The following is a 12,761-nucleotide window of genomic DNA, read 5'->3' as shown; positions in this document are numbered from 1 at the left end:
TTGTGACTGTCATCATGTGACCTGTTTTGTCATGTGACCTGTTTTATTTTTGTTGGTTATGTGTCCTGTTTGATTGTTATGTGTCCTGTTTGATGATTGTCATTTGGACTGTTTTATGAATGTCGTCATGTGACCTGTTTGGTACTTCAGTAATTATTAAAGATTTAAAGACTTAATTTAATGATTTCCTGTGACAAGCATTTAAACTCCAATCTCATCCCTGATCAAACTCGTTCCTCCGTCCTCCAGCGCCACCTTCTGGTTTTAATCATGTAAAAATGCTCTGAAATACCTCAAACTCTCAGAAATCTCATTTTAGTCATTCTTTAAAGATGTATACTTTAAACCACAGATTATCACTTTGTTCAGATTTAAAATGTTTTTTTTTTTTTTACTAGAATATCTGTATTGTGACACTGAAACACTTTTTATGTTCGGATAAATAATTTACTGATTATGAGAAATAAAGGTTTGACAAAGAAAAAAAAAATAATAATTTTGACACTGAATTGAATCGTTTGCAGAAACTTATTTATTAGATGGATATTTCCACTTTATTTAGATTTACTGGATTTGTTGTGCTTGACACAACCCCCTGAGGAATTTCCAACTGATAACCAGATGAATAAACTTTGTGTCATCATTTCAGGACTCTGGATTCTTATAGAGGTTATCCTTGGCCATTTCTCGACATACCTCGAGAATGTTTATGGATCTCACCGGAGGACACTGACTGATTACAGTGACCTCGAGAGCATCTAGAAGCGTTGTTGACCGCTCTCGTCTCTGATGCAGAATGTCTTCGTAAATATGTGCTTGTTTGTGCGAGGTGTTTTTTAATATTAGAGGTTTTTCTCAGCCAAGAAAAAAGTCTGATAGGATTTGTTTTTGCCTCCAACTCCTACATGTGTCCAGTTAACCACTTTATTGTTTGTCCAAACAGGTCTCACTTGTAAATGAGTCTTCCAGGCTCAATGTGATTTATCTGTTTAAGTAAAGGTTGAATGAACGAATGACATTAGAAACTAAAGACTGGAGACAAATAGATCTGGATAGATTTGTTTTCACCATGTGTATCAAAATTACACTCATGACAAAATTGGCAGAATAAACCATAAGGATTTGTATAACTGGTAAAAAGTTCATCTTCTTTTTTCTTTGTGTTCGAGAACATTTTAATGTCTTCTGTGAAAAGTCACCACCAGATGAAGACGCTCCTCAGACTAGAAAACATCACTATTTTGTCCAGAGACATCGCCAATAAATTACTTGTAGGAATAAAAAAAAAACATGTTTTAAATGTTTAAATGTGAGACAAAAATTTTACAAGAAAATAAATGTTAAGTGTCCAAAAAAATTATCCTCTGGTGGGCTGACAGATATCTGGAACAAAAATACAATTTGCTGTTTAATAAATAAAGTACGGTAGTCCCTCGCTACTTCGCTGGTCGTTTATCACGGACTCGCTCTCGGTTTTTCAAAATAAGATTGGACATGAGACATGATTGGCTGATAGATGGATGAGCCGCATGATCGGCATGGAATTTTTATTTTAAATAAATAATTTAAAATTATTTAGTATCTGCTGCACCTGATCAGCTGTTCTCATGGAGAACGAAGAAGTGGGCGTGGCCAAGAGCTCTTGCAGGTGGCAAAGAACAGAGGAGGCAGGAAGCTGAACTCATGACATTCTGTGTCTTTTAGAGAATTTAGAGTTTAGAAATATTGTTTGGAATATTGCAAGAGTGTGGAAAGGGTTTAAAACACCTATATATACATATAAATATTTATATAAGTACGGTAGTTCCTTGCTACTTCGCAGTTCGTTTCACACTATATATATATATATATATATATATATATATATATATATATATATATTCAATTCTGTTTATTTATATAGCGCCAAATCACAACAAAGTTGTCTCAGGAACTTTACAGGAACATTCACATAAAAGCCAGTTAGTAAAGTTCTCTATCTAAGAATCCATCAGACAAGATGAATCTTGGCTTCGTTGCAGTCTCCCATCCTGAGCAAGCACAGTGGAGACAGTGGAAAGAAAAACTCCCTTTAACAGGAAGAAACCTCCAGCAGAACCAGGATCAGGACAAGAGACCATCTGCTTTGACAGGCTGGTTTGAAAGGACAGGAAGGAGGGACAGACGAACACAGAATGATAGGTCCAGATATAGGTCCAGTTGTACCTGAAAGACAAAAAAAACATGTTAAGGATAGAAAAAATAATTACAAATAGAAAACAGGTTGAGCAGAGTAAGTAAAGACAGTAGCAGAGTGAAAAGTGTGGTCAGTTTGTCCTCCAGCAGTCTAAGACTATAGCAGCATAACTAAGGGACAGCTCAGGAAACCCAAGCCGACCCTAACTATAGGATTTATCAAAAAGGAAAGTCTTAAGTCTAGTTTTAAAACTGGATAATGTGTCAGCCTCACGGACAGAAACTGGAAGTTGGTTCCACAAGAGAGGAGCCTGAGAACTGAAAGATCTTCCTCCCATTCTGCTGCTGGAAACTCTAGGAACCACAAGTAAACCTGCAGTCTGAGAGTGAAGTGCTCTGTTAGTAAAATATGGAACAATAAGATCTGTAGTATAAGATGGAGCTAGGATGTTGAGAGCTTTGTAGGTTAGAAGTAAGATTTTGAATTCTATTCTGGATTTGACAGGGAGCCAATGGAGAGAAGCTAAAACTGGAGAGAGATGATCTCTCCCAGTAACTCCAGTTAAGACTCTGGCAGCAGCATGTTGGATCAACTGAAGACGTTTTAAAGAAGTATTTGGACACCCAGATAATAAACCATTGCAATAGTCCAGTCTAGATGTGACAAATGCATGGACCAGTTTTTCTGCATCATCTTTAGATCAGATGTTTCTAATGTTAGTGATATTACGCAGGTGGAAGAAGGAGGTTCTAGTAACGTTTTTAATGTGGGGGATAAAAGACGTGTCCTGATCAAAAATAACACCAAGATTTTTAACATTAGAGCTGGAGGACAGATTAATGCATCTAAGGAGGGAGAAAGACTGAAACATTCATTCCTAAGGTGCTCGGGTCCAAAAACCAAAACCTCAGTCTTGTCTGTTCAACAGGAGAAAATTAAGGGTCATCCAGGTTTTTATGTCTTTAAGACATGCTTGTAGTCTAAGTAGCTGATTGGATTCATTGGGTTTAATGGACAAATATAATTGTGTGTCATCAGCATAAGAATGAACATTTATCCCATGCTGTTTAATAACTTTACCTAAAGGAAGCATAGATAAAGTAAAGAGTATTGGTCCAAGCACTGAGCCCTGAGGAACTCCATGACTAACTTTGGTGTATGAAGAAGATTTATTATTTACATTTACAAACTGGAATCTATCAGATAGATATGATTTAAACCACTTTAGATCTGTTCCTTTAATCCCAACACCATATTCAAGTCTCTGTAGTAAAATATTGTGATCAACTGGATCAAATGCAGCACTGAGGTCTAACAGGACCAGTAGAGACACAAGTCCATTGTCAGAGGCCATGAGAATATCATTGGTAACTTTTACTAGTGCTGTTTCTGTGCTATGATGAGCTCTAAACCCTGACTGAAACTCTTCAGATTATTTATTTGTAGATGTTCACGCAACTGACCTGCAACTATTTTCTCTAGATATCCTGATGCATGCTCAATAATTTTTGGGATATTTTCTCTAGAATGTTTTAGATGAAAACTAGATTAGATATAGGTCTATAGTTGGCCAGAATTTCTGAATCAATGTTATTTTTCTTAAGTAAAGGTTTAATTACAGCAATCTTAACCGTTTATTAAAGACAAATTAAGTAGATCCAAAATGTGGACATTAATTAGGGGGAATACCTCTTTAAACAGTCTGGTTGGGATGGGATCTAGCAGGCATGTGGATGGGATCTATTAGGCATGTGGATGGTTTGGATGAGGTTATTATTTTTGACAATTCAGAGCTCAACAGGACAAAAACTGTCCAAACATAAATCAGGCTCTAGTGAAATTTTTAAAGTTGCCTCATTTGACAGGGGACTAGAGATAGTAGAAGGAAGGATGGTTTGAATGTTCTCTCTAATTGAAATAATTTTATTTATAAAGAATCTCATGAAGTCATCACTGCTTATAGTTGTAGGGACACATGGTTCAACAGAAATGGGACTTTTAATTAGCCTAGCAATAGTACTAAACAGAAACCTAGGGTTATTTTTATTCTCCTCTATTAAAGATGAGTAATATAAAGTTCTAGCTTTACGGAGAGCTTTTTTATATGTTAGCAGAATATCTTTCCAAGTTAAATAAAATCCTTCAACATTAGTAGAGCACCATTTTCTCTCCTGGTTTCTAGATGCTGCTTTAAAGTACGTAACTCAGAATTGAACCAAGGAGCCAGTTTCCTCTGATTGATTACTTTCTTTTTCAGTGGATCAATTTTATCAAGTGAAGTTTGCATTGAAGTTGTAAGATGATCAACTAGATGATCTAAGTCTCTGTTCTCTGATGCATTACTCTGCAAGACAGAGGAAACATTGATGGAAGAGATTGTTTCAATTTGGTTACAGCATTTTCTGATAAGCACCTGCTGAGATTAAATTTACTCTCAGTGACTGTGTAGTCATTTAATGTAAACTCAAAGTTATTAAAAAATGGTCGGACAGAACAGGATTTTGAGGAACTATTACCAAGTCCTTAATCTCTACACCATAGGTCAGAACTAAATCAAGAGTGTGATGATAAGAATGAGTAGATGTGCGGACGTTTTGGGTAAAACCAAATGAGTCTATTAAATTATTAAAGGCTATGATTAAACTATCACTCTCAACATCTACATGAATATTGAAATCACCCATTATGATGATTTTATCAGTATTTAATAATAAGTCAGTTAATAATTCTGAGAATTCAGACAGAAACTGAGAGTAAGCGCCTGGTGGACGATATATAACAACTAGTAAAAGTGGCTTTTCTGATTTCCATTTAGGATGAGAAAGACTGAGGGACAGTGATTCAAAAGAATCATAACTAATAACTGGTTTGGCATTAATCAATAATCCTGACTGAAAAATAGAAGCTACTCCTCCACCTCAGCCAGTTGTTCTAGGAACATGAACATTTAAATAATTAACAGGAGTGGATTCATTTATACCAACAAAATCCTCCTGTTGTAGCCAAGTTCCTGTCAGACACAATAAATCAATCTGATGATCAGTTATCAGTTCATTAACTCACTGTCATGGTCAGCGGCCCCCGCTGACCCCCCATTGGCCCCTGTCTCACACTCACTCCCTCCTGGTATTGTTTCAGCCCCTCATGCCATAGTTTCTCTTTCCCTGCTTTGTAATGCCTATCACCCATCTCCAGCTCAAGCCTGCTCCTTCCAAGCCACGCCTCCCTTGTTCCTCACAGCAATCAGCCCTGATTCCACTCACCTGTTCAGCTCATCTAGTTCACCTGCTCTGCAGCCTTTATACGCTCCATTCTCACTCTCCACCAGTGCCCAGTTATTACACCACTCGTGATGGTCACTGATAGTGAAGCCTCGCCTCCTCTCGCCTCGCCTCCTCTCCCCTCGCCTCCTGGACTTGCACCGCACACGAACCACGTCCTGCAGCTGCTCTGCCAGTGACATCATTGCTGACAGGTGACTCTCTCCCTGGCCTGTGAGGACCTGTTAACACTTCTGATCCTGACTCCAGCAGCTCAAATCAATAAAAACTGTTCTTGTTTCTGCACTCTGTGTCTGGCTTGTGTTGAATCCTAAACCTGATCTGGAGGAGGAGAAGCAGCAGAGAGCTGTGGAAGACTACAACTCTACTTCCTGGACTGGACCGAATTAAAGATCTTTAAATTACATCATTATTCAAGATATCTTAAATGTGTTTAGATATCACATGGAAGGATTTGACTAGCGCAAATTAAATTGCATATCTTGATAGCAAATGATGATTAGGAGAAACTAACTTAGAGATTTCTAGAACTGTACTCATGACTAGTCAAAATTCCTTTTAAGAAATTTCCAAATGAATTCAAGATATCAAATATTTTTTTCATGTAGAGGGCTTTTCTATTTAAGATGTATTGAATTAAAATTTTGACTAGTCAGAACGATATTGAAGATTATATCCAACATTTTTCAGTCAGGTCATCTGGAAGGTGTCTTTTTTTGTGCTGAAACGTTTCAGAACAAAAAAGAAACTGTCCAGATGACCTGACTGAAAAATGTTGGATTGTATACCTGGATTATTGAGCATGGACTTTGTTGTTTTCAACCAGTTTGATAAGACTGTCACCAAGGAAGAGGGCCTGCAAGGGAGGAGGGGCGTACCAAAGAGACCATCTTATCACAAGCAGAACTGGTTTGTTCCACTTTGGAGTAAGCTGTTGGGGGAAGAATCAGTTTTGTTGTTTCCTTGACTGATGAAACCTTCTGGATCGAAGGCGAAACGTTTCAGCATAAAAAAAAAGAAACTGTCCAGATGACCTGACTGAAAAATGTTGGATTGAAAACCTGGATTATTGAGCATGGACTTTCTTATCTAGAATAATTATTTGGACAAGTCAAAACGTCACAGATTTACGGAGCATTTTGGCAGAAAAATCATAAAGTACTTCAGCTTTATTCAGAGGTCTGTCAGTCCAACACAAACGCTCGATTTTCTCTGATATTCTCGTAATTACATTTATTTGGGATTCTTTTTCTTGTCTTTTGAATTAGTTTTTTTTTACCTATTCTATTACGCCATATTCCTAATTTTAAATTTAAATAATTCCCAGCTTTTACCAAAATAATTAAAGTTGCTTGAATCCAGTATTTATTAGTCTAATTACTTGAATTTTAAATTCTTAATTTTTTAATAAGGAGTTGTTTAATTTCCAGTAATCTTTATTCTGACCCTGCCTGTCAGTATTTACATCTATTTTAATTGATATCTTTGATCTGTCACTATTGTTGGTTCTATAGAAGCATCGATCACTTTGTCTTCTAGGTCTGAGGAAATCAGCCAGAAATCTATGCAGGCAACTGTTGGAACAGCTAAGTGACAGTCTGGGGGCCTACGGTAATTTCCTAATTCAAGACATGTCATTCTGACTCATAGATATCATATCTATGTTCTGACTAGTCATGATTACGTTCGAGATGTCTTGAATTGTAATTATGGATGTTTGACCCTTCAAGTGTCATTTCAGATATCTTGAACTACATTTTGACCAAACTCTAGTTCTTAGTCAGAACTCATTTTTAGATCTCTAGAATGCAACTACAGATAGTCAGACTAATTGATTTTATGTTCAAAGGGCTTGCCATAGTTCCCAAATGTCAGTGCCCCTAGCTGTACAGTTAATTCAGGGATGTTGTCATTTAGCCATGTTTCAGTAATAATAAGTTACTCTCGTCCGGTTTGTCGACCTCAACAGTCGGATATGATCCATTTTATTTTCCATGGAACGTACAATCACCAGCACAACTGACGGTGTAGCTGGGAGAATTGGATTGAGTGGAAAGAGTACTGAAAATTTGTACTCGAGTACAAGTATTTACACTGCTGAAGTCATACTCAAATACAAGTAAAATACTGGTGTTATAAAAATACTTAAGTAAAAGTACAATGTATTTTTTCAAAAACTACTCAGAGTATTAGTTTTTAACCACTGGATGTTTAATTGTTGTCAGTAAGTCATTCAGTTTGAGGTACTGTGTATAACAGAGTACATTCAGAGCACTCATTTCTCTGAAGCTCCGTCTTATTTTAGCACCAGACAAACCGATGGCAGTGACAGTACCTAAGATCTTTGCATACTTATCCAAACTAACACATACAGACAATAAAAAACAACATCATGCAGGCAGCTGTGAGACCTCGTACCCAACATGTTTTTTAGATGAGATGCTGAAGTCTCGTTCGCTGCCGTCACCGTGGAGATCAAACAAAGTTCACATCTGGACTCCGTCTCCTTCTCACCCTCTGGACATGAAACATTCCTGCAGGTACGGACACTCGTCCTCAGCCTTTACCTCCTCGTGTCCTCTGTTGACACTGTCCTCCGTCTCCATTTTGTCTTTTTCTCCAAGTCTTGGGTCCATCACTGACTCTCTGCTCTACAGAGTTGTCCTTTGCTGACGTTGTAGGTCACTGGTGCGTTCATGATCTGGAGCCTTGTTGCTGCAAAGATGAACGCTTTGAATGTTCATTCAAATTTTAAAAGTAGTGAAGTAGATTACATGGTCTAAAATGTACTTATGAGTAAAATTACACACTTGAAATAAATACTCATAAAAGTACAAGTACCCAAAAAATCTGTTTAATTACAGTAATGTGAGTATTTGTAATTCATTCCTTCCACCCCTACTCACCACTACCCTCACCCGGACACCTCCACGCATGCCCTCTTCAGTTTCCTCTCGCACCGCTTCTGGCGTCTCTTCTCCGGACGTGGAAACACAGGCGGGTTCGAGAGTCGCCACATACTCCGAGTCCTTCCTGCGCTATGACTCCATTGTCCAAGATATTACAGATCTCTTTGTTCCAAATGTCCAACAGATCCTGCTGACTATCTGGATATGGCCATATCAAAGAGCTTAAAGGAACTGAAACAGCGATACACTGAAACAGCCCAGAAAAACTAACAAACACCGTGTAATCGGGAGGCGAGAGGCCGCAGTGTGTACACGCGTCGCTATAGTTCTACCCATGTTCCTTATTCCATGTTCCTTATTCCATGTTCCTTATTCCATGTTCCTTATTCCATGTTCCTTATTCCATGTTCCTTAGATAGAGAACTTTACTAACTGGCTTTTATGTGAATGTTCCTGTAAAGTACCTGAGTCAACTTGGTTGTGATTTGGCGCTTTATAAATAAACTGAATTGAATTGAAAATCCACATCTGGGCTCATACCTGTGTTTCCATCAGAACCATTCACAAACCAGTTTATGCAAATGTCCGCCAGTTCCAAAGTCCAAAAGAAAGTTAGTCAAATATCGATTATCCGGCCAAAAAGTTTTTTTTTTTTTTTTAGCTCTCTCCAATCACACCCAACCTCCTCCACCCCCCGGGACTAAAGTGACTTCCAGATTCGTGTTTTGTCAAAGAGCAGACTTTGATAGATCCTGTTCTTTAAATCAAACAGGGCGTCCACTCACACCTGATCATCATCCCTTTGATTGAAAACACCTGACTCTAATTTCACCTTCAAACTAACTGATTAGAGGTTCACATACTTTTGCTGCTCACACATACTGTAGATTGGATCATTGTCCTCAATAAATAAATTAACAAATATAATATTTTTGTCTCATTTCTTTAACTGGGTTCTCTTCATCTACTTTTAGGACTTGTGTGAAAATCTGATGATGTTTTAGGTCATGTTGATTTAGAAATATAAAAATTGTTAAAGGCTTCACAAACTTTGTTATAAAAGCACGATGCTTCAATCTTCAGATCGATAAACGTGTTGTGCTTTATGTTCCTCATCCCCAGAGGATGATCCTGTTTGTTTTCTGTCGTTTTCTCCATTTTTTCTTCAGATTAAAATATTTTGTGTTGAAACTCACATATTTTTGTTTATTTCAGGATAAACTGATTTTAGCTCCCAGCATTAGTTAAAAAAAAGAATATTTACAGGAAAAAGCTGCAGGATGACGACTTCAGCTCAATTTACCTGAAAAATAAGAATTGTAAAGACGTGCTTGATCTTCAGTTGAGGACAGGCCGGTCAGGGTCAGAGGTCAACAGGAAGCGTCTGGTCTAAACAAACCCGATTAATGAGCTGTGAGAACAAACGGATCTGTGCGTTAAACATGAACGAGACCGCAGACGCATGGTGCGGAGGCCTGAAACAGGTTTTAATCCACACAAAAAACAATTAAAATGCACAACAACAAGGTGAGAGGAGGACTGCGGCGCAGAGCTCCTCCTCTCACGTCGTAAAGTTTAAGTTTGCACGTTAGAGATTAATTGAAAATAACCCTGGGATTAAAAACATTAAGTATAAACACAGTTTCATGTGAGAAATCACAGCAAAAAACACATTTATAATGATAGACGGCTTAATCACAACATGTCCGTTAATTTAACATCCACGAAGAGCTAACAACTAAAACAAATTAAACTAATATCTGTGGATTGAAGACGACCTGAAAGAACCAAACAAATATTGCTCAGCTGGTTTCACAGGAAGGTTGGTCTTTTCTCTGCAGTTTGTGTCCAGTTTGATGCAGCAGCTTCAAAGTATCTGTCGTTTCATTTTGATCCAGTTTGGGTTGAAACAGCCCTCAGCACCACTGCTGGGGTTCTGTTGGACAGTTTGATCAGCAGATGGTTCCTCTGAAACAACCTAAAAGATGACCCGTGAAGACTTGGATTCATCCTCCTTGTTCAGTTCCCTCTCGACCTTCTCTGCTGCCTCCTGGTCGTCATCGCCCACGCCGTCCTTTCTCAGAATTGTTAGCGGCCACCAGAGGGAGCCGCTGCGTCGGTCCCGGTGGACGAGCCGTTTCTCCACACAGCAGCAGGGGGCGCCCTTGTCTCCGGTCAGGAAGTACAGCAGGGCGTTGAGCCAGGCGTTGCAGGAGGCCAGCGGCCTCGTCACCTTGTAGCAAATGGAGACAGCCTTCATGGCGTTGCAGCCACCAAGCTGGCCTCGCCGCAGGAGCAGGAACAGGGTTCGAGTTACATGAAAGGGCAGGAAGCAGAGCGCGAACAGCAGCGTGATGGTTAGGATAGTTTTGATGGATTTTCGCCGCCGTCGGATGTAGTGCGAGTACTGGGATCCAGAGATGGAGACTGAAGTTCGCTCCCGATCTCGGCCTCCTTCTGCTGCTCCGTCACTAACTGGACCGTCGTCCCCGCCCTCAACTGAACTGGGTGGAGACCGCAGCGTCTGGAAAATGGTGCGGACCACATGGGAGTAGCACCAGGCGATGATGACGAAGGGAACAAAGAAGCCCAACATGTGGAGGACGATGCCGTACGGGACGTATTCAGCAAACTCTTTGTCAATGGCGTCGTCCCAGCAGTTCATATACCACTCCCCATACAGTTCCCAGGTCCAGTTCCCACAAACCCTCACCCCCTCAGGCCCAGCGGCCCCAGAGCCTCCTCTCATGACGCACCCTGTCTGAGCGAACCTGAAGATGGGACAAGTGAGTACGAAGACCACCACCCACACCAGGGCGCAGATCCCCTTCACCACCCGCTTGCTCTCCAGAGTGATGGTCCTCATTGGGTGACAGATCCCCAGATACCTGCAGACACACAAGCTGGGTCAGAATCCAACAATCACACCTCAAGACTCCTGGGGGGTCAAGTAAAGGGACCATCCAGGCAACTTAAAATAATGAGGTTCTGTCCAAAGATGATCAATATTTGGGAACTTATCAGTCATGACATCAGTTCTGGAGCACAAAGTCTGGAAAAAGTCTCCATCCAAGTTAGGTTAATGGCTACCCATGCTAGCTTTTCAACAAGATAAACACCACAGAGGGTTCATTTATGAACAACACTTCATCCTAAAGAGGTTTAGTGTCTGCTAATGTTAAACCAGTGAAAAAAAAGCTTTTATAAACGTGATGATTACAAACAGGGCCTTGTTTGGCTAGCCGTTAGCTAACTATTGTAAAAATTGGACAGAACATCACCTCAATGTCGACTGGACAAGCCCTTTAAAGGTTTAACCCTCCTACTGTCCCTGGGTCAAAACTGAGGCCTGGAGGGTCATTTTGACCCAGGGACAGCAGGAGGGTTAAATGAGTTCTGACCTCAAAAACAGATTAAACATGAGCTGCTTTCTGCAGACAACATGCTCAGATTAGGATTACAACAGACCTTCAGCTTTTCTTCACAAAACAAACATTTGTTTGCTGCTTTCAAAATAAAAAACATAATTGAGTAAAATCCCAAAACGGTCTCCTGAAGTCCAGATGAGTCTAGAACTGTGTGTTGAGTTTTGTAGCGGCTGGTCCTGTCTCTGATTGGACTGGTTCGGTCCCGAGGAGTGTGTTTTATGGTTAGCCTCAAGATTAAATATTTGAAGGTCATGAATTAAACGTGCCGTCCCTGAAGTTCGAGGTCGGTTTTTTTGGCTGTCGGCAGACCTTCCAGAGACTGAGTGGGACCAAGGACGGCTGGAGACAAATGGACACAACACTGTCAATGAAGACGTTTACACATTTTGGACGAACCACATGATGTGACATGTTGATGGAGTGAGGGCTCCTCAAAGACTGATATCTAGACTGACAGAGAAGCCTGGAAGGACTCAGATCCACCAGAAGATGTACTCTGCAGCAATCCATTTTAGGAAAGACACATTTTACCCATTTGGAAAAAATTGCAGCTCCTGTGGTCATTACTAGTGAAGCAGCTGAGGTGGTGCATCAATATAAACATCTGGGAACTGTTCTTGATGACAAACTGACCTTTGACCCCCATGTGAACTCGCTTTGTAAGAAGACAGAGAAAGTATTTTTTATCAGAAGCTGCAGTTTTAATGTTGATTCTACTTTTATGAAAATGTTTTATTGAGTCTCTTTTAACTTTCACCTTCATCTGCTGGTTTGGACTTCTGACATGAAGAAACAAGAACAAACTCTCAGGGATTATCAGGATGTGCAGAAAAAATGCTGGCAGAGCCCTACAGAACCTCACTGATCTAAAGAACCTCACTGACCTACAGAACCTCACTGACCTAGAGAACCTCACTGATCTACAGAACCTCACTGACCTACAGAACCTCACTGACCTACAGAACCT

The 12,761-nt window shown here is 39.8% G+C and overlaps 2 protein-coding genes across 2 annotated transcripts in view; both read right to left on the bottom strand.

The window, feature by feature from the left end:
* Positions 1-5,639, bottom strand: part of LOC119420758 (flavin-containing monooxygenase FMO GS-OX-like 4) — a 7,248-nt gene extending 1,609 nt beyond the window's left edge. Inside the window, exon 1 of the mRNA XM_037688185.1 lies at positions 5,462-5,639. Within this exon, the coding sequence (XP_037544113.1) occupies positions 5,462-5,639 (178 nt within the window). The remainder of the gene's footprint in view (positions 1-5,461) is intronic.
* A 4,705-nt stretch (positions 5,640-10,344) lies between these two features.
* Positions 10,345-12,761, bottom strand: part of LOC119420364 (P2Y purinoceptor 3) — a 9,801-nt gene continuing 7,384 nt past the window's right edge. Inside the window, exon 2 of the mRNA XM_037687749.1 lies at positions 10,345-11,254. Coding sequence (XP_037543677.1) covers positions 10,345-11,254 — 910 coding nt within the window. The remainder of the gene's footprint in view (positions 11,255-12,761) is intronic.

Source organism: Nematolebias whitei, chromosome 14, assembly GCF_014905685.2.
Source record: "Nematolebias whitei isolate Nwh7 chromosome 14, NemWhi1, whole genome shotgun sequence".
Classification (NCBI taxonomy): Eukaryota; Metazoa; Chordata; class Actinopteri; order Cyprinodontiformes; family Rivulidae; genus Nematolebias; species Nematolebias whitei.
Note: the sequence above shows the minus strand (reverse complement) of the source record. Positions and strands in the feature narration are given on the sequence as shown.